Source organism: Ciconia boyciana, chromosome 8, assembly GCF_034638445.1.
Source record: "Ciconia boyciana chromosome 8, ASM3463844v1, whole genome shotgun sequence".
NCBI classification, from domain to species: domain Eukaryota; kingdom Metazoa; phylum Chordata; class Aves; order Ciconiiformes; family Ciconiidae; genus Ciconia; species Ciconia boyciana.
The window spans coordinates 38,957,085-38,977,137 of NC_132941.1; the positions used below are offsets into that span (position 1 = coordinate 38,957,085).

Genomic DNA, 20,053 nt, shown 5'->3' on the forward strand with positions numbered 1-20,053 from the left:
TCTTAGCTAAAAAAAAAACCCCAAAAACCGCAAACATCGAAAGTAGTTATGATGTCTCTAGATCAGCAGGCACCATCTGGGAACCAGGAGAACTGCTGCGCCTTGCAGACCCAACCACTTTGCTCCAGGGACTGTTAACCCCAAGCAGTGGCTCAGACAGCAAGGTCCTTTCCCTGTGCAGGCCAGAAAGACAATCCACAGCTGGCAAGGCTGGCGGGGTGCCCCGGGTCAGCAACAGGGAGGGATTCATCGAGAGCGCGATTTGGGGCTGCTGCTATGAATTGCCATTTAGCAAAGACGCTCTTCTCACACACTGCAGGGAAAAGAGATTAGCCACAGCGTGCCTACAGTACCTTTCATGAAGAGCTCCCAACAGCAGAAATACACTACAAATTAAATAGCTTGCCACTGTACTTCTTTTATGCTTTAGCAAATGCTTGTACATTTATGGGAGTGTCTCAGTCATTTTCCTAGCTAGACTGATCGATAGGTGCATATGTTTGTGTGTGCATATCTTAATGTCCTCGTTTTGTTGAAGACACATGTGGCAGAACCACCTGGTTACAGAACATATTCAGCCTTACCAGGTTAGCCAGGCTAGGAAGGAAAATCTGTACCTTCAAACTCTCCAAATACGAGGGCTGGTTCCAAACCAGACCCTCCCACAAGACTGCTTACCCAAACAGTTATAGTCCGCCGTCTCCAACTCAGGTTCCTTGTAGCAAGAGTTTTTCACTGGGAACATAATACCACAGTGTATTAAGTCTATGCCTAATGTGGTTTATCCTTTGTTTACAGGTCACTGCAATCTTTGAGGATTTAGGTTAGTGTAAACAGCTAAGAAGAAAATGCTTATTGACAGTTATCAACAACTAATATGAACATGAATCATCTTACACAGATCTATCTGCTGCAACTCACACATACTCTTCATTCGTTTCTGATCAGCTTTTATAAAGAAAATTAAAGAAATACTGAGAGAATGCAAAGCCATATAAACTCCCTACCATGCAGGGGGTTTTCTGAACACCGCACTGGATTTTGAAAGCTGCTGCACTAATGTCTTCAAATCGAATCAGCTTGTTATAGCTTGACAGGCTGGTCCTACTGCTTGACTGAGGGATGCGGGAAAGGGCATCCCTAAGTAACTCCTCATTACGGCTCACTATCTTCATTTCCCATGTCTTCACATCCCCGTTCAGGTAATCCTCCTCACCAAAATCTTTCAGTCTCTCAGGGTTGATAGAGGGTTGCTTCTGGCCAATAAGGCCATTTCTTATAGGCCCATCCTTGCAACAGTGAAGATCACAAAGTGCTGGGCCATCTTGTTTCTTTATTTTATTGTCATCCCTAAAAACAAATAAAAGAAACTTGTTAGGAAAGCTTGGATGATTAAAGGCTTGATATTTGGCATTTAAGAAGGATGCACATCTCAGTTGCTCTTTGCAAGCCTCAAATAGGCAGACTGAATTATTACTGTCATATTACCTTATCTTGTAGGTGGATTGAAAGCTACTGTAACCAGCCAGCTTTTCGAAAAGCCACAGATAACCTGGCATGTGGACAAACTGGGAAACTGTCATACCCAAGAAAATAAGAAAGATATAATCTGTGCTGTCTGGGCAGCCAGACCTTCCTCAGTATTCAGTCTCAATCAGCAATGATCCCAACTCAGTGCTTCCAGAAATTTTGGAATAACTGGAATTGTATTTGCTGTATGCAACTCCATGTTTTTCAAAAAAGGCAAATAGCTGCTGATTAGGCAAACAGAGTGTTCCCTAATACTATTAATAGCGGTAACAAATGTCATTACGTTGTACACAAGAGGTCTGCTTCTCTGCTCTTGCATACTTGCACAGCATACGCTTGACGGTCATCAAGTGCCTCGTGATGGGAAGGAAATTACTTTGATAAGGGATAACAATTATATCCTACCACAGAGCTAAAGAACTAGATCTCCTGATATGCGAGTTAATACTTCATAGATAAAAAACCTGTAGATCAGACGACACCGTGATAGGAATTCTTGGAATTGGAGAATAATGTGGGGAAAAAGGAGCATTAAGCAGACGACCAGTGATTTGGAAAAGAGCTGATATCACCCCTGGTCTGTGGCTATGATTACACAGATGGTATAAGCCCCTCTACACAAAGGACTTAATATTAATCTATTTGGAAGAAAGGTTTTTCTAAAAAATATACATTTTAAATTATGTCAGAGATTTCAGCACCATCTTCAACAAAAAATATTTACCATTTTCACAAAATAATTTGGATTTAAGTTATCCAGTTATTCATCAGCAGGGCTAGCTAAAGCAAACGTTGCCCTAGTTTTACAGCAGCGATCAGCACTGTAATATGCATTGTAATAATTTCCAAAAAGAATTTAAAAATATTTAGAAATAGCTGGGTTTTGGGCAATTGCCCCACTTTTGGCAGTGTCATCCATTTTCTTTGTGGTCCTTTCCTATTACACTTCCAATTGTTCCACTGAGGACTTCACATAACAAAACCTTTTATGTTGCCCGTATTGTTATTTGAATCAAGTAATACACCAGTAGCATCAATCATTCTGTATATCCTCACAGGAGACAAAAAAGGACAATTTTTGTAGCATGGTCTTCTCTCTCCAAAATTAGTGAGATCAACACTAATTTTCTAAAATAAATAAATAAAATATTTACACATTTGTAAGTTGTTTATGTTGAAACTTGTGATTTAAAATATTTTCCCAATACCGTATCTTAAAGCTGATACACCCAAACAGCAGGCATTCTGCCTGCAAATTAAATAGCTTATCAAGTAGCTCTATTCCATACTTTTCTGCATTTCTGCTCCTTTGGGGTTAGAGGGTTGGAACATTTCATAAAGATGTTAAGCTTCCAGCGTTAGTTCTCATGCATATTAGTTAGCTTACTGCAAACATGAGAATCAGATCAGACTGTCTCCCGGTGAACTTGTTACAGCACAGCCCCTGGCATAAACAACAGCTATCATCATCTAAGAGGCCACGTCACTGTTAAGAGTTCATTCCCTACCTCCCCCCCAAAAAAACCATTTTCCATATCACAGTAGCCCATAACCACTCCAGAAAGAGAAGAACGTATACATCTCATCTCTAAACATATTATCTAAAATGTTTAGCAAGCATTAGCAATGAATGATACTTATTACACTGGCAATGGGTTAAAAGGGTGTTTATATAGGGTAAAACATAGGGGTAGATCAAAAATTTGTGATTTTTCTAGGTCAAAATTTTTTTTACTGACTGGCATTTGAGATAGGAGATAAATTCACACTTTTTCCTGTTGCAATCTGTTGCAATCAACTACAAAAAGTCTGTAAAAAAACCCAGCCAAAGATGACCACAAAAAGTCCATTGATGAACCAGGATTCTGCTAGAAAGTACAAACTACAGGGTAATGCCTCACCACACTAGTGCCATCAAATATTTTTATCTGCAAATAGAAAGACCAAAATGGGATACTGATTTTTGGCCCTACTCTTGGGTTTCCTTTTTTTGGCAGAACAAAGGAGGGAAGCAAATCAGATTCTCAGTCCTGGATCTGCAGCACTGCTCTCATGAACAGTGAATATCTGTTCGGGACCCTGATGGAGACAACACCTTATGACCATTGGAAAAAAGAACAGAAGTCAAACAGCTGTAAAAATATGTGTAGGCTTTTCAAGCTTGAGAAAGGTTTAAAGCACATCTGAAACATTACCATCTCAACATTTAATATGGAAACTATCATCCATTTGCATCTGAAAGGTCAGCAGCATCATTACCAAAGAAATATCATCATGCTATTGTATATGCATGTGTTGTATATATTTATTTCAGACGAATTTTTATTCTCCTTCTATGTACATATTTTTAATTTACATTAGCGAATGACATTTTTCCCTGTTGAACCCGTCTGGGTGTGCCACAGACCCACTGCGAGCTCTCAAACTCCCAAGGTAAACAGTGGGTTGAGGTTTGATAGTCCATCACAAACGGGCAACTCATAAGCCTGTTGGGTCAGATGCATTTCTCTCCTCAAACACAGTTCGTATGCTTGGCGTAGATCACCTCAGTATGAATTTCTTTTGCAGGAACAGTCAAAGCAGGCAGCGAAGCATGCAAGTGCTCACAAAAAGACAGCACGTGACTTCTCATGCACAGTAACAAAATATGGCCCCTATTCTAGCGATCATGCCCACCAGACGAAAATCTGAGCCAATATAAATACAAACTGCCAGCATTATAAAGTATTGCTCCTTTCAAATGGATCACTTCTCCTTTTTTGGAGTTTGTCTAGCAAAGTTTTCATTAAAAAGTCTGTTTATTTCCAGCCATAAAACAAACATCCAGCTGGCAAGCTTTGTCACATGGTTATAAATTACGACATTTTACCTTTAAAGTGATTAGTAAAAGCAAACATGAAAATACAGTTTATAAACCTACTTTTTCAAGAACAGCTGCTCAGCATAACTGCAAAAAATAAAAGAGAAGATCCATATGCAGACATTCCATGAGTAATAAAGGAACTGGAAAAAATATCATTTGTTTAAGCAGATAGCTTTACATAGTTTAAAGTCTTAAAGCCAATGCAAAGACAGTGTGTGTCAAAACGTACTCTTACAATGATAAAAAACAAGTCGGAATGAATAATTTTTCTGTTTCCAATTTGTTTTTTTTAATATACTGATAATTTTCATCAAGTTAAATAGCACTGGGTAAAACAAGTTTGGAAAAATAGTAATATTAATAAACTAAGGAATTAATAAAACCAACAAAAATAATTTGGGGAGATAAAATGCAGTAGTGCGTGTGTATATATATATATATATACATATTTTAATTTTTATTTATATATACATACATAAATATGTATATCTATACATATTTTTATATATAAAAAGACCTATACCTAAAGACCACAACTGTTGCCTTCGTTACAAGGAGAAAGAAATGCCCATGCAGTTATCCTGCAGTGATGGGACAATTACATGTCCCCATCAGATGAAGCACATGCAGATTGCCTTCCTCAGGATCCATGAAACGGACTAAACAGATTAAACTGATATACTGGATCTCTTCAGCTTCTAAAACTGAAGGAGCAAAAAATCTACAGTGTCACGGACGTCCAGGAAATAGCAAACTGGGAAGGATTAGTCGCTGTTTCTCCCAGTATAAATGTTAGGGGGAGAACACATGAAAGTATCAGATAGAAAATTTAAAAGTTCCCTTCTTACCGAAAATAATTAGTTCGCAGAACTCATTGCCACAGGATACTATGAAGGACAATGGTATAAACGGGTTCCTAAAGAAATTGTGCAACTATATGGAAGTAGGTCTAATAGTGACCACTAAATACATCATTCAAGAAGCAATCTGTGATTCAGGAAGCCCCTAAGCACTTCCTTGGCAGACTCCACGAAAGCATATGAGATAAAGCGTCTTAGGTGGCTTTTATTTTTCTCCAAGCTCCTGTTACTGGCCACCACTACAGAGAAGACACAGAGGTAGACTGCTCTTTGGTCTGACCCAGTGTTGCCATTTTGATTTGCAGACGTACCCAATGTCAGCATTTGGCAGCTTTTACACCTCTTACAAAATGAGTCACGACAACACATTCTGAGGCAGAAATGAAGTTTGAATTATGGACATAGATTCCCATGTCACTGTGGGAATTCTTCACAGATAGAAATTCAAGTGTCACGAAAGGAAACAAGGAAATATTAGTATAAGCCTGAAAACTCAGCATTTCTTTGTCATTTGTACAGCAGATTTTATCATCTGCATTCACAATGATACACATTCGCCATGAAGAAGGACTGACAGTATGGTACAAGTTCTGTGAAGTATTTTAGCATCCTTATAGGTCTATGCTATGAGAAGAATTTCAAACTCCAATGCCTAACTTGGACTGATCAGTGACATAGTGCAAACTGGCCATGGGTTAAGCTTGAATACCACTTCAAACCATCCCAATGAATTGGGGCTAGTCTGCAATTCACTCTTCAGCACACATACACACATATGCACATATTCTCTACATGTGGATTTTTTATTTCATTCCTGTTGGATGTCTTGGGGGTAGGGGTTTCTTAAGCTCATATCTATATGCTGCCATCATCTTCAGGCTCCCTGAACACCTTCCTGGAGCACACTGAGCAACAGACATTGGTAAGATACAGTTTTAGACATACTTACCTGCTTTCTGGTTAAATGGGCTCAGATCTTATGCCTGCAAGTTCGGAATATTTATTACAGCAAAAAGTGACCCCTTTAAAGTCACTTCTGCCGCGTTCCTCAAAGTGTTGAGCAGAGATGGGTCATGTACTGGGGGCGTGAGGCAGAGGGAACAGCCCACTGCAGGTAGCAGTCTGCTTGGCTTGTGACTGAGATGTGACTAGGGCTGGGATCTCCTCTCAAAGCAGTGAGAAAGAGGTATTCCCAGGATATGACAGAGAGGGCCCTTTCCCTCCTCCAAATCCCTCTTTTACCCAGAACCTCCCCAGCTCCCTTAATTCTTCTTATTCCATGTCCCCAGCCCCGTCTCCTTTGACCCTTCCAGATGCCTGAGTCCTCCACACCCCTCTGATACCTTCCCCATTTGTTGCAATCCCCTTTCCCAATAGCTCCTAACCATTCCTGTTCCATCCCAACTCCTCTTCTACTTCCCCCCCGCTTCCCAAACACATTCAAATGCTGCAATAGCACCAATTCTTAAAAGCATCTCAGCAGCTTGTGCAAGCAGGTCTTTATGAAAGAGAAGTGACAGAAAAATTGAGGCTTGCTGAGATACAAATGGCAAGTAGCATGATAACAGATGTCATCCTCACCGCTAGTAATTCCAGGTTACTGCACTGTATAGTGTCTGAGTGTCCTCCGCAGGACTACAGGGTGACAAGTAAACTCCCCCAGGCATGGGGAAGGAACACGCTAGATCTCTCTTTGACAATACAGTTAAAACAGATCAAAGACAATACTGCACTCAAACATTACTTTCTCAAATCATCATTATTTTGTATAACACTAGTACTTAGAAACACCCATTTGAGACTGTATCACTCCAAGTAGTGGCAATTACAGAATGGAAATTTAAAATTCATCTCTGACATTTAGATACCCAAACCCTATGCAAAGTGATTGTTCCTAAATCACATAGGGATCGCCAACATCTTCCCCTAAATAGAAAGACAAGTTCAGTAAATATTAGCTCAACTTTATTGATAGAAACTGGGGCACAGACAGATTGAATGACTTGCCTAAGACTCCCGCAGGAAGTTTGTAGCAGGGCTACTTATCAGAATGTCTTAAAGACGAAGAGATCAGGGCTTAGTTACTAGCCTGTATGACACAAATGTACGCACTGTGACCATCCAGCATAGATAGGTACGTAATAACCAAGCCTTGAGATTGACCAGGCATTTATAACTCTACTCACTATATATAGGTCTGACAAAACCGTGTGCTGTTACACCAGCAAAAAATGCAAAGAAAGCTCAGGCTCATGCAGGGAACAACCAAGCTGCATTATCACTTCTGATAAAATATCTCCTTACTTTCAGTAAGTCAGATTTACCAGAGCCTGAGCCTAGTACTATATCTGCCTTCATCTGTGGTCATAATCCGTTGCCAGTCTTCTGTAAATGTCATTGCCAGTCTTCTGTAAATGTCATTGCTTACTGCTGGCAATGGCAGCTGGGTGTCAGCTGCTAAATGGAAACATGAGAAAAAGTAATCTGAAAGCAAGAAGAACTCGGAAGGTCACCCTTCTTGGTTACCTCTGCTTCAACACCTTCCAAGTGTCCCTCAAGCAGACCCATCCCTCTAAGCAGTTCTTACAGGATGTTCACAGCTGTGAATGTCAAATGATCACTATCAAACACTGCACACAGTTTGGCAGTTAAAATTCCAAGTAATTAAACTTTTTTCCTCTAAGTTAAATGTATTCTGAGTTTAGAGGTTCTCTGGTGATTAACACATCTCCATAATTCACTTGTAATAAAAAATGAATAGCATAACCCAAACTAGAGGAAAGAGTGGTCCCGTGATGAAAGGACTGGTTTAAGATTCTCAGTTTGCTGCAGAACTTGTCACATCATGTGTGACTTTGGGCAAGCCGTTTTTTGAATGCAGAACTGCGATCTTGTCTTCCCCTTTGGTGTTCCATGAGGGTTTATTAACAGCATTGAGCCCACTGAAACAGTTTATGTTTTAAATATTACCAACATCTGTGATATTGGCAGGATGCAGGAGATGAGAATTGCCCTTGTTTATACCACATCTGGCAACACCAGGTTGTGATCTTGCTAGCAGCGTCCAAACTGGGGGAGAAAACAACTATGGAAAAGGTTAAGAGCGAGGCTGTGCAAACGCAACCATGCCATATGGGTGCACATCCCCTAGTTGGTGCTATGCAAGGGCACCAGACATCTCCTAAATTCCGTCTGCACCATCCAAGCCTGAAAACAGGGATTCAAGAAGACCACAAGCACCATAACAGAGACAACCGCAGAACACCTGTAATAACAGGATCGGATACAGGCTATCCCAAGATAAATTTTCAGCAGTCCATCAGCCTGCCTAGGGTTATTTCTAATACCATACCCATGTAGGAATAAAAAAGCTGAACTCCACGCGCTTAAAGTATTCAAATCTCCACTGCTTCTCATGGATGACTCCACAAGCAACTCATACCCACAGAACCCTGGGAGATACTGGAAGATTACAAACAATTTTCTTTTTTTTTTAGGAAGTAAGGAAAGGAAAAAGAAAGCATTACCTATACAGCACAGCGACTAAATAAACAACGAGGTGAAGCAAAACTCCAACTACGACACCGTAAGGAGGCAGGAGGGGTCCAGGGGTTGTCATGTCCGTGGGCCTGGCCCTGGGTGGACCCCGAGGGCTGACCATGACCCCTGAGGGGGAGAAAGGAGCACTCTAGCTCTAAGTCAGACAGCAATATTCTCCAACCTTTGCCAGAAAGGATCGTAGTCTTCATCTTCCCTGGAGTGGTCCCTGGGACTTCTGTTTTTTAACACCCTGGAGTAGAGAAATTGTGCTGCAAAATTCATCGTAATTCCTCGTGCAAAGAAAAGCTGTGAGACTGCGGGCAGGGGACACACTTGCCTGTCAGAAGTGCCAGCCCTGCAATGCCTGGGTGGGAAATAGTGGGCGACGTGCTGTAAGCAGCTCTCCAGCGCTGGCTGGGGGAGGGAAGTGCCTTTGAGAGACATGGCTGCTGCTATTTAAAGAGATTATTTCAGAGGCCAACCTGTCCTTGTCAATTTGACTCAGGGCCTGGATTATGCTTGGGTGACGCTCTGTTAGCAGGACACTTGAAGCTTTAGTTACTTACTGCTTAGCTGTGGAGCATGATCTAGACCTGCTGTAGGGCCCGCGATTTAACAGCATGCGCTTGGGTAGGCAGAGGCAGCAAGAAAGAAATGCCTTTTTTGTTGAGTCACCTGCAGGGATCTTTTAAGGAAGCACCAAGGGACACAGGTCTTCGTGACTGAGGCGCAGAGGAGACCGTTACTTCATTTGGGTCTTCTCTTGGTCCAAGTCTTTGCAGCAGAAAAACAGAGATATCCAGATCATACAGACAGAAAAGACAAGACCATCTAGGGAAAAAGACTGCAGCAACAGATATAAAAAAACCCCATCTAAATCTGTTCTCCGTTGCCCCGAGAGAGCATTAGCAAAGGCAGTGCCCCATTTCCAGATGCAGGACGGCTGTGCAGTGGGGATGGGAGCAGGGGGTCCCTCTGCGGTTCCTCTCCTCTGGAACACAGCCCTGAAGGAGCGCAGGCTCCAGGCTGCTTGGGGACTGACCAGGTGTCCCTTTCCAGGTATCAGTGGTCCCTCAGTACCCTCTGCTTTCTGCTGAGAGCATACAAAATCTTAACCTCCAAGACAGAGAACAGGCACATCATAAAATCTAACCCAAGCTGTGACCTAACCCTCCCCACAGAGTACCGTGAGAAATATTATAATCTGCTTTATATGGGAAAGTCAGAATAAATTATCAAATAATCTTCTGGGATCTCTAGGAAACTCTGAGCTGTGCTGGTGGAGCCTTCCCTGCACTGGCGTGGCAGACAGGTCCATGCTCCCTTGACTTCGTCAGCACAGATGAAGTTCCAGATTCCCCATTTTTTCCTGTCTCTCCCACCCAAAACCCCTTTATTGCTTCCCTTGCCAGGTGGTGGATGCGCAGGCTGTGGAGGTGGCACGTGCTACATGTGGCCACATCCCAGCAGCACGCTGCTGCCAGAAGTGAAGAGACAAAAAGGCAGTCAGCTGCTGCCAGCGCTTGCAGCTCTAAGCCAGTGTGAAGTTCAGGCCAACTTCACCGGTGCCTTGAAGCAGAGAGAGAAGGTGGGTGGAGTTATTACTTTGCTCATAACACATCTGAAGCGCAACAGTGGGCAGGAAAGGGAACTTAAAAGCAGTGAAAATCGCAATACCTAGCTTTTGAGTGTCTGGGAGTCCAGACCGATGCGCTCAAGTCTTGACATGAATTCAGCTCCCCACAAAACGAGGCTGTGATCTGTGATTGGCAGTTGTACACCATACAAAACCAGTAAAAGGATTTTTGGGACCATTTGGCCAAGCAGTAGGAAAGAAATTCACCGAACTCTTTCAAGACAGAAGTACATGAAGTACTTAATTGCTGTCCTTCTAAAACAATCCCAAACAAGCAGCCCACTAGGGAAAAAGGATATTGGGAAATCTCTGCTGTAGATTTAGGCCCACGTCAAACATTAATTCAAACCCCTTACCTAAGTGTGTGCTGGAAACGCTGACTGTGCAGTGTCTTAGAAGGTACTGCATCACTGTTAATTGCTGTAAGTTAACGATGACCATTTTCTGAGCTGCTTATTTCCTTAATGAGAGATAAACGGTTAAACACACACTATTATTAGATGTGTCTTCCTTTCATTCTTGCCTGTCAAACTTCATTGTCCGTACAAGCTTCTGACGCTTTGTCCACCACTTCACGTATCCACCTTCACTATCTGTGCAGCGAGGATGGCCGTACAGCGGTCCTGCTTTCTCTTTCTAGAGCAATTGGATTTTGTCACCTTTCACAGGCACTGTTTTTTTAGTACCTGTGTGCCTCCTCTGACTAAGACATCTCTCTTTGTTGTTACTTGAATCCTTTAAATAACTCAGCCACCTTCATCTAGGAAGTTAATCTGGTCTCCTACTTCTTCCTAATACCCTTCTCCAGGAAATTCCTATTTATTTCCTTTGTCTTTACTAATGCAATTATTAGTAGGAGTTGGCAGATATGCTGCTGCTGTCCAAGACGCAGAACTCTCCAGCAGAAGGCAATACCCCTGTAAATTACATTTTTAGGGGCAGTCTCACATCAAAATACTTATGCTGGGGATGAACTTAAGTACATATTTTATGCTTTTTGATTCAAGGTTTAATACACTTGAACTAGATTAACCCATAGTTTATCAGCTATTACAAAAATGGTATGATGGAGCTTACAGCTCCTTCCTGATTTCATTGCCTTTTCAGACATTTTTTCCAAGCAGGGAGCTGTGATTGTTAGAGAAGCTTTACAACTGACAAGGTGGCTGCAAACAGCGGAAGTCACAGCAGCAGTGTCGCACAGCCTCCTTCCTACTGCCACCGAGAGCATCTAGTCAGGTGCGGGGAGGGAATCCAACCCCTGTTACCTACCGTGCTGTCTACTTCATTTACATCAAAAAGCACACTGGTCATGGTAGACCAGTTATGCATTTGAACTAGCTGGCTGTAAAGGCTACATCCTATCAGTGATTTCCCTGATACATCTTCTTGTCAATTCCTTTTTCAGACTGCATGCCTCTGAATCAACTGTCTGCAAGGGGTTGTTGTCTGCTGCACTTGAAATTCCCAGGATGCCCTCATTTCTCTCTGGTTTTGCACTTCATCAGCAAAAAACTTCTCTAGCGTATTGCCTTTTAATAACTGATCCTGCAAACCTTTCACATATAATCTCATTCTTGGCCCTTAGCTTTGAAAAGCCCAATGCCTCTTAACTAACAGACTGAAATAGGTTATTGTAGTTATATTTATTAATCTTGGATAAGATCAAGCCAATCACTACCAGCAGACCAAAACATATGGAGAATGAAAAAGTTACCTAACTATCTAGGGATTGGTCCACTAACTGCTTGAAGATTTAAAATTATGGACCATAAGACTAACCAAAGAATTAACACATAAACAACAACGTAGCTGTCCTGGGATAGGATGGGGTTGACTTTTCTGTGCCTTTTGCATTGATTTAATCTGAGCTATAGCCTATTTGGAGACCCGTTAGTTAACTTCCAAATAAGCCAAACTCTTCAAATAACCATTTTCCTACTTGTCTTAAACCATAACCTGGAATAATTTAATACAGCCACTTCCAAACCTGTTCACAGTGCTTCAAAAAACACCACAACTACCACAGGAAGTAAAAACTACTTGTCATCTTTGACTTTTTCCTTTTATATGAGGCGGGGGGAGATAGCTAAGATGTAATTACATTGCTGGTATGGTCAAGTGAAACCCAACACAATTGCCATGAAACTGTCAAGGATGATGCTAAGTTACAGGTCTTCCCCAGGTCACATTTCTTTTCAAATCTAGTTTCTTACTTCCTCCCAGCTGCTCTTTGGTGGGTCCTAAGGGGGGAAAGCCAGCACCTCAGTGCTGTATAGCTTTCTGCAGGTTTCATTTACATCTTCCATACTGCCACCACTCACACTTTTTGTGTTTGTGCAAGGAAATAATATCTGCACAGCTTTAGGCATACCTAACTGAGACCTTGGTAAAACCAGCCTCTAGCAGGGGCACTGCATACATCAGAAATGGCAATTCTTGAGAAGTGTTTTTATCCACATGATCATACGATATTATCATCTTGTACTTAGATAATTTTGAGTGCAAAGAAAAAAAACCCAACACTTCAATCAAGGGACAGAATTGAAATTCAGTGCTCATGTGCTAGTGTGTAAGTTATCAAGGATTAGGACTGGAAAGAAGTGGAAAATCCAAGTCTCAGAATAACAGTTTTACACTCATCAGGTTGTATATGACTGCCTACCTTCCTCCCTCAGTCCCTGGCACAAAAGACATTAAAAGATAGCATAATGTGGGAAGTAACAGCTGCTTCTTTTCCTAGAAAACCTTCTAAACAAGGTTATGCTGCTTTTTTCCCAAACTGAAAAATAAAATACGACCATTTTGCCATGAAAATGGAAAACAGTGCTTCATTCTCTTGTAACCGGAGAGAACTCAGTTTGGACAGCAGTGGGAAAAATAGCTATTACCATTGTAAATAAAGACTTCATTGAATTACAGGACTTGAAAGATGGTTTTCAAGGGTTAGCCAAGTTTTTCTCCACAGTAAATAAAATTAATAACATTTCCAACCTCAGCGAGAACAGCATGGGTGGGAAACGACAGTCTATCCAAAGCAGCAAATTCTTTGCAGAATTTGATCAGTTGCAGAAGGAAAGAGGGTGGAGACAGTCTGCAGTTAAGCCAAGAAAAACAATAAAAGTTGTTCAGAGAATAGCAACACAGAAAACCAAAATGATAATTTAGGATTATGCAATGTATCAATGCAAATGCGGTGGTAAACCTCTATAATAACCAGTATGGATAAATAAATATAGACAATTCAGAAAGAATTGCCATTTAAAAAGAAGGAATAGGCAGCAAAAAACTTCACATTTCCTTCTAGTTTAGCATACTAATTTAACTTCCATCTCAGTTTCTGCATAAATCAATGCAGACCAGAGTTTTAGCCCCCGGTGTTTCTATTTGTCAGATAGCAGGTGACTCATGGTAGTAAAATGTCATGTTCTCATTTGTTATCTTTAGGGAGCTGAGAAAAGACTGATAAGGTAGATTGAAATCAGTGGAAACAGATCTAGCTTCCTCAAGCTATATTTTGTAGTGGCTGAGAGAAAGGACAGGCATCAATTCAAAGAACACATTTGCTGGCACAGGAGGCCAGAGGGAAGCCTGGGTGTTTTGTGTGAAGTTACTATGTGGGACAGACTGTATCTGCTTGTCAGGTAAACATTTTTCAGAAAGGATGAGGTATTTCTCAAGACAAAGAGCAAAACTTTACATTACAGGTCCAAAAATTAGCTCCCCAAAACAGTATTTATATCTGTAAGAAGTCTAATTCTAAGATGCCGAACAAATACATTTCAACAGCTGAGCAAAAACTGGGAACTCCAGCACAAACCTTGTGCTTTGCTGTTACCAAAAAATGCATGCTCTCTACTATTAAGACTAAATAACTGATAAGAACCAGCAAAACATTTTGTGTTGCTATCTGGGATATTTAGCTCTGTGATAACCTGCTTATCTCAATTTCAAGTTGTAGGATAACATTTTTACTACATGCATAGGCAGTAAATTAGCATTGCAGATGCATGAAAGCATCCAATTATCTATTCAAATTCACCTCACAAAATGATATTAATTAGAAAAGACTGTATCTAGATATCTTTGGGTAACATGAGATACCTTATGTTATCACTGACTCCAGGCTTTTTGTCCTTTTGGGTCTAAAGCATTAGTCACGTGGTTGTGTTCACATTAGAGGAAAAGTGCACCAGCTGAAGCCCATACAGTGAATCCCTGAAAATACATATTAGTTTGCACAGAGCACAGCAACTGTGATCGGCAGCTTCACCTTCCGCTGTTTCAGACGGCATTAGAACATCACAGCGGCACCATATAATCTCGAAGTACTACTGTAATCATTAACTTTATTTTCACTAACAAAGATCACCAAGCATTCAAATGGCAAGTGAACACAAACTGAAACACAATTAGCGCTTTTTTTAATTAACAGGCTTACTCTCAAAGGGATTCTTATTTGCCATAGTCTGTAGATGACTACATGATGCTTTCAGAGGCTTAAAAAGCCTTTGAAGGTGGTTGACATGTCACTGCTTAGAAATCCAACAGCAGTGAAGAACAGATGATGGTTTCTGCTGAACATAAATAAATGCTTTGCTGGGGTGCCATACACCAGCCCCTCTCAGCATCGGCACTTATGTGAACTCCTCTGCTTCCCTGCCAGCCTAAGAACACTCAAGGTCAAGTACGTAACAGTTCGGGGTCTGTTACTTTGGCCTAGACTCTCATTGATCTAAATCCTCTTCCCTCTCCTCCGTCTAAGTAAAACACTGAACTCTCAGTTGCAGTTCACGCTGTGCTGGAGATCAGCTAACCCGGGCTGTACCCAGCCCAGTCGTCAGCTTTGTTGAGTGCCATTGTGGGAAGAGCAAAACGAAGGAGCCGCCTGAGCCGAAGACGGGGTGGGAGATGGAGCAGCTCCTGGGGTAACCTGGTGGCCAGTTTAAAGAAAAGAGATTACCTCGGAATTATTTATAGCATCCTGACAATTCACATGACTTCTCTGTCCTCACTTCTGATGCTTCTTATTCCTTGAACACATGCAATGAGCCCTCCGTTCCCCTTCCACGTTTTTTATCCTCTAATCTTCTATTTCCTCTTTTCTCAATGTTAATTAGAAGAGGCCTTAGATAGTCACCGCTGTGAAACAGAAAATTATCCCTTTGTTATCGTGTAGATGGTGAAAAGCAGCAGAAAGCACTTACAGAAATAAAAATACAAAATTACATAGATTAATATCTGAATTAAGAAATAATATTTATGTTATTCTTACAATGAGTTCCAGTGCCAATTAGTGGGTCTGAATTAAAGAACAGTTGGGACAGATAATTTAAAGCATTTTACTATGCCTGGACAGAGTATTGTAACAGATATTTTAATATACTTAGAGCCAATTAGTCTCTTAAAGCGAGGTAGGATGTCCTGAAATCTAGTATTAGAAACACCATCCATGCTATCCTGGTTTCCTGCAAGGACTTTGTTTCAGGTGATAATTCTTGCTCTTATTTGTTTCTTCCTTAACACTAACTAGAATATCCATGCATATGCAGCAAACTAATAGCAGGTGTAACCACCATCAGCCTCCCCCCTAAACACATGTGGAACTGATCACACTTCAAGGATCTCATTAGAAAAAATTTCAAAATAAGGGGTGGAGGACAAGAATCCAGAGCCCACATCTGTTTTCTAGCAATCTGAATTAATGCCCTGCCTCCAGAGCTTGTGGTGCATGCTTAATCTTGTTAATCTATTAATTTGTTCATAGTCTCACAAGGTTTTTCATGCCTTGGATCAACTTTTAATAGAAACTTTTTCATGGGCACTTCTCTTCCCATTCATGATTACACAATTTCCCTATGACAACTACCACAAATTCTCCTATTAAATTGTGGCATTATGAAAGTATTTAAGTTATCTTTTAATGCAGTTTTGCAGCTGGAATTGAAGAGGTGAGAAGCCAGTACCATACAGTAATAGCTAGCTGTACTGTTGGGGAATCTTGTTGGACAGGATCCACCATGCGATTAACTATGCGGACAGCAGGATGAAAAAATTCATAGGCATTCTTGTTCAGTCTCTGCCTAGAAGCATGTGTCAAAAGCATGTGTTGAAGAAAAATTGAAGCTAAAGTTGTGAGCGATCTGTAATAACAAAGGAACTACTACTATCCTGCTACACTATTATATTTCCTCTGACACACGTATTTTAAAAAGAGTCTTAACCTGGGATTTTTACTACATTGGCTATAAAATAGTACATGTACTGTAAATTTTCAGAGGAATGGCAGTGGAGTGGGTAGCTTGGCTTCTCTCTCTGGCAAGTCATTCCTTCCCTTGTATCTGTCCATGACCTTGTGGTAATTAAGAGGAAAGGAGAACAGGCTGACTAGTAATTGAAAATGGGACTTATTTCAAGCTGTTTCTCTGTTTCATTAGATATCTCCACTTCACAAGTCCCTCATATGGTAAATATTACCTATATTCAAAGGCTTCATATACATGGCTGATGCATTGCCTAATGGAGAAAGGTACACAGATGTTAAGTAACACAGACCTCTGCTTTACTGCTGTTTGTCATGACTCATGTTCAGCAGGGTGCTAGTCAACAGATGAATAGCTTCTCAGATATTAGCTGCTCCTTCACAGAATGAAAATGTTGGTCCAGTTTCAAGTAATTATCTCATTTAATTGGTGTGGTTTGCAATACTGATCTGCTGAAGACACTAGCTGAGTAATTCTAATTTGGGAATAATCAAGTACTTCCCCCATGAGTATTATTTTCTAGAATATTATCTGCCATGGACTCGCAGATCTGTTTCACATTTTTATGTGACTCAAATGGGTGGACGTAAACTTGCAACAGCAAAGGGACGCAGCCTTCTGTAATAGAAAATATAGCACATATTATCAGATCACCATGTGTGCAATACAAGACTGGGAGTCGAGAGGCTATTCCTGAGTCACTAATTTAGCTGGGAATATACTTAATCCAGCTTTGTTAGGACAAAGTTTTCCTTTCTCTAAAATGGGCAGGCACACCACATACCGTATTTCATAGGGGTTTCTGAGGCATGGCCATGCTTCATAAAATGCACGAAATCTGTCGAATGAAACCATCTAACAGCTGGTTAAAAATACAAAACAAATTACCTCATTCATTAATATTCCATGTGACCCACCTTTTCCTTCAGCTTTCTCATTCAGTTTCCTCTCAGATGATTGCTCAGGAAGCTGAAGCCACAGATGCAAACCAGCCTGAAACCATTGGATGCTTACCTAATGCTGGCAAACAGAATACAGCCTAGTGCGTTGGCACCAACGTGACACAAGAGAGTCAATTCCTGTAGCTGACTCACTCTTGGCTTTAGGCGTAGCACCAAATGTATTGTTTTGAAGAAGGCTGGATCAGAGTCGTCTGCTCCATGACACATATATTTGTTAACTTCTCCCGGGAGGGTACAATTAGAGACAGAGCTGATCTTGACAGTACCTCATACCATGAACCATGTGATATATTTTTTTTTTAACAGTGTCAAAGATTATGCCTTTATGACAATAGCAGGAGAACTTCACACTTTTTGATGTCCCTTGCAAATCAAGATAATAAACACTAATACAAGCAGATATGTAACAGACTAGAGAGGGGATTGCGTGGGTACAGAACGTGAAGGTATTCACACATTGAAGGCTGCCGCCCACAAGACCCGTAACACCAACTGAGGCTGCCTCACGAACAACGGGGACATGGAGGCTCAGTGGAGACTGTCAGGGATGTGACACTAAGAATCACTACTATCAAGAGCTTTAAATAGCAATGCCTACTTCATTCTGGTGAAATCATCACTGCAAGAGGCCTTCCGTCTGTTCACCAAACAGATGTACCGGTTGCAGAGCAAGCTTCTGCTTCCCTTAGAAGCAGTCCCCAAGCTGCGTACCTGCCCTGTGGAAATCAACCTCTTCAGGTAACAAAATTCTGCTTCCTCATCTATCCAACTACTGTTTCAATCCAGCAGCCAGAAACTGAGTAAATTAAGAGAGTGGAAGTAGTTGACCTCTTCTAAAAGGCTCATGAACCAACCCTCACTTTACATAAGGTGTTCAACAGCCTGCAAATAGCAAGAACTTCTGGTCACGAACAGCTAGCAGATACTAAGCTTGTGACAAGAGCCCAAGGAATCCCCACAGTCCCTAACAGACACAAATCTTCTCCCAGGGGCAGGTAGGCAGGACACACAAACCTTGCAATGATTTAATAATCCACCAGCGTTAAATCCAGGATAGAGATTATTCTCTTTCATTCCCTTCTCTTCAGCGTAAGGTGCTTTCCTCTCCCTACAAGGATGGGTTTTCTACCATATTTTTGTTCCCTGAAGTAATCTCCACTTAATTTTCTCTCTGTCTCACTTAAAGTCCCAAGGGACTGCAGTACAGTACACTCCAATTTTTGCCAAGTGTACGCTCAGCTATATCCTCTGTCAGCCCATGCGGCAAGATTTCATGCCCAATAACAATATGATCTTTTTCACATGGCACATATGTCCTCTGCTGACACATGCCCTTTGTTTATCCTGTTCCTTCCCCCTATGCACTCAGTGGGATCGCTGTGCACTTATTTATTGCTTTTGCCAAGCATTTGACTAGTCCAAGAAAGAGGTACAGAAAGACTGTACAAAAAAACCCACTCCCAAAATAGACTTAATCCTTATGTTTGCTCTCCCTTTCAGCAGACTGCCTGCTGGCAAAAATTCACATCCCTGTTCACTGCTATGCTTTTCTTGGCTGCTGGGATCTTGGGAACATCTCAACAGCTGGATTTTGTGCAAACCTATATTCATATGATCTCATTATATTCTCATATATGGACATTTCCAAGATGAATGTGCTGAAGAATGCTTTCTGATGGTAATCATTTACTAACTTTTCAGAAGACAAATAGGTTTGTATCATATTCTTTCTGCTGCTCTCAAATCTTCTGTCTTGCACTGAAAAATCTACTTCGCAATTTAATGATTTCTGTCACACACCCTGGATTTTTTGTATTTCATGTTGCTAGTTAAGTTGTCTTAATCTGTAGCTTGATTCTGAGTATTTATAAACAACAGAAGTCACCTTAGGTAATCAACCAAGATCATCAAAATTCTCGGGACAGGTAGTCCTACTGAAAACCAGAATCCCACTTGGCAGAAGCATTCTTTCTGGCTGCATTTCCCTGCAGCAGAAAAGGCTTCTCTCTCATTACAGAAACAACCCCCCTAGAGTATGATATTAGAGAAAACCCCCACTATTTTGTTTAGTTCTCCATGGCTATCGGACCAGCACCTCACTATGGTCAAACATAACACAATGTGTAAAAATACGAAGCAAGTGCCTTGGAGAGACTGAACTGTTCCAGGAGCCTGAGAGCAATTCAGGAGGAACCTTGAGGAAATGTGCTGTAAAGGGGGTGAGCGACCTCAGCAGAGGTGGTCTGGAATGGAAATTGTGGGGTTTTTTTATAGTATGTTGAAGGGAAAACCGATTCAATGAATGTTCATTGCTTTTTAATAGTATGGTATAGAGGACGGCAGAGAGCATGCAGAAAAGCATCCACGAACAGGCTCCCTTTGCAATACAGAGAATGCAT

General features: G+C 41.2%; 1 protein-coding gene across 1 annotated transcript in view; it reads right to left on the reverse strand.

The window, feature by feature from the left end:
* LOC140656030 (L-threonine ammonia-lyase-like) overlaps positions 1–8,914 on the reverse strand; it is a 28,448-nt gene extending 19,534 nt beyond the window's left edge. Inside the window, exons 1-3 of the mRNA XM_072871217.1 lie at positions 8,781–8,914; positions 4,451–4,477; positions 1,008–1,350 (exon numbers count right to left, since the gene is read on the reverse strand). Of these exons, the coding sequence (XP_072727318.1) occupies positions 1,008–1,350; positions 4,451–4,477; positions 8,781–8,914 (504 nt within the window). The remainder of the gene's footprint in view (positions 1–1,007; positions 1,351–4,450; positions 4,478–8,780) is intronic.
* Positions 8,915–20,053: the final 11,139 nt, after the last annotated feature.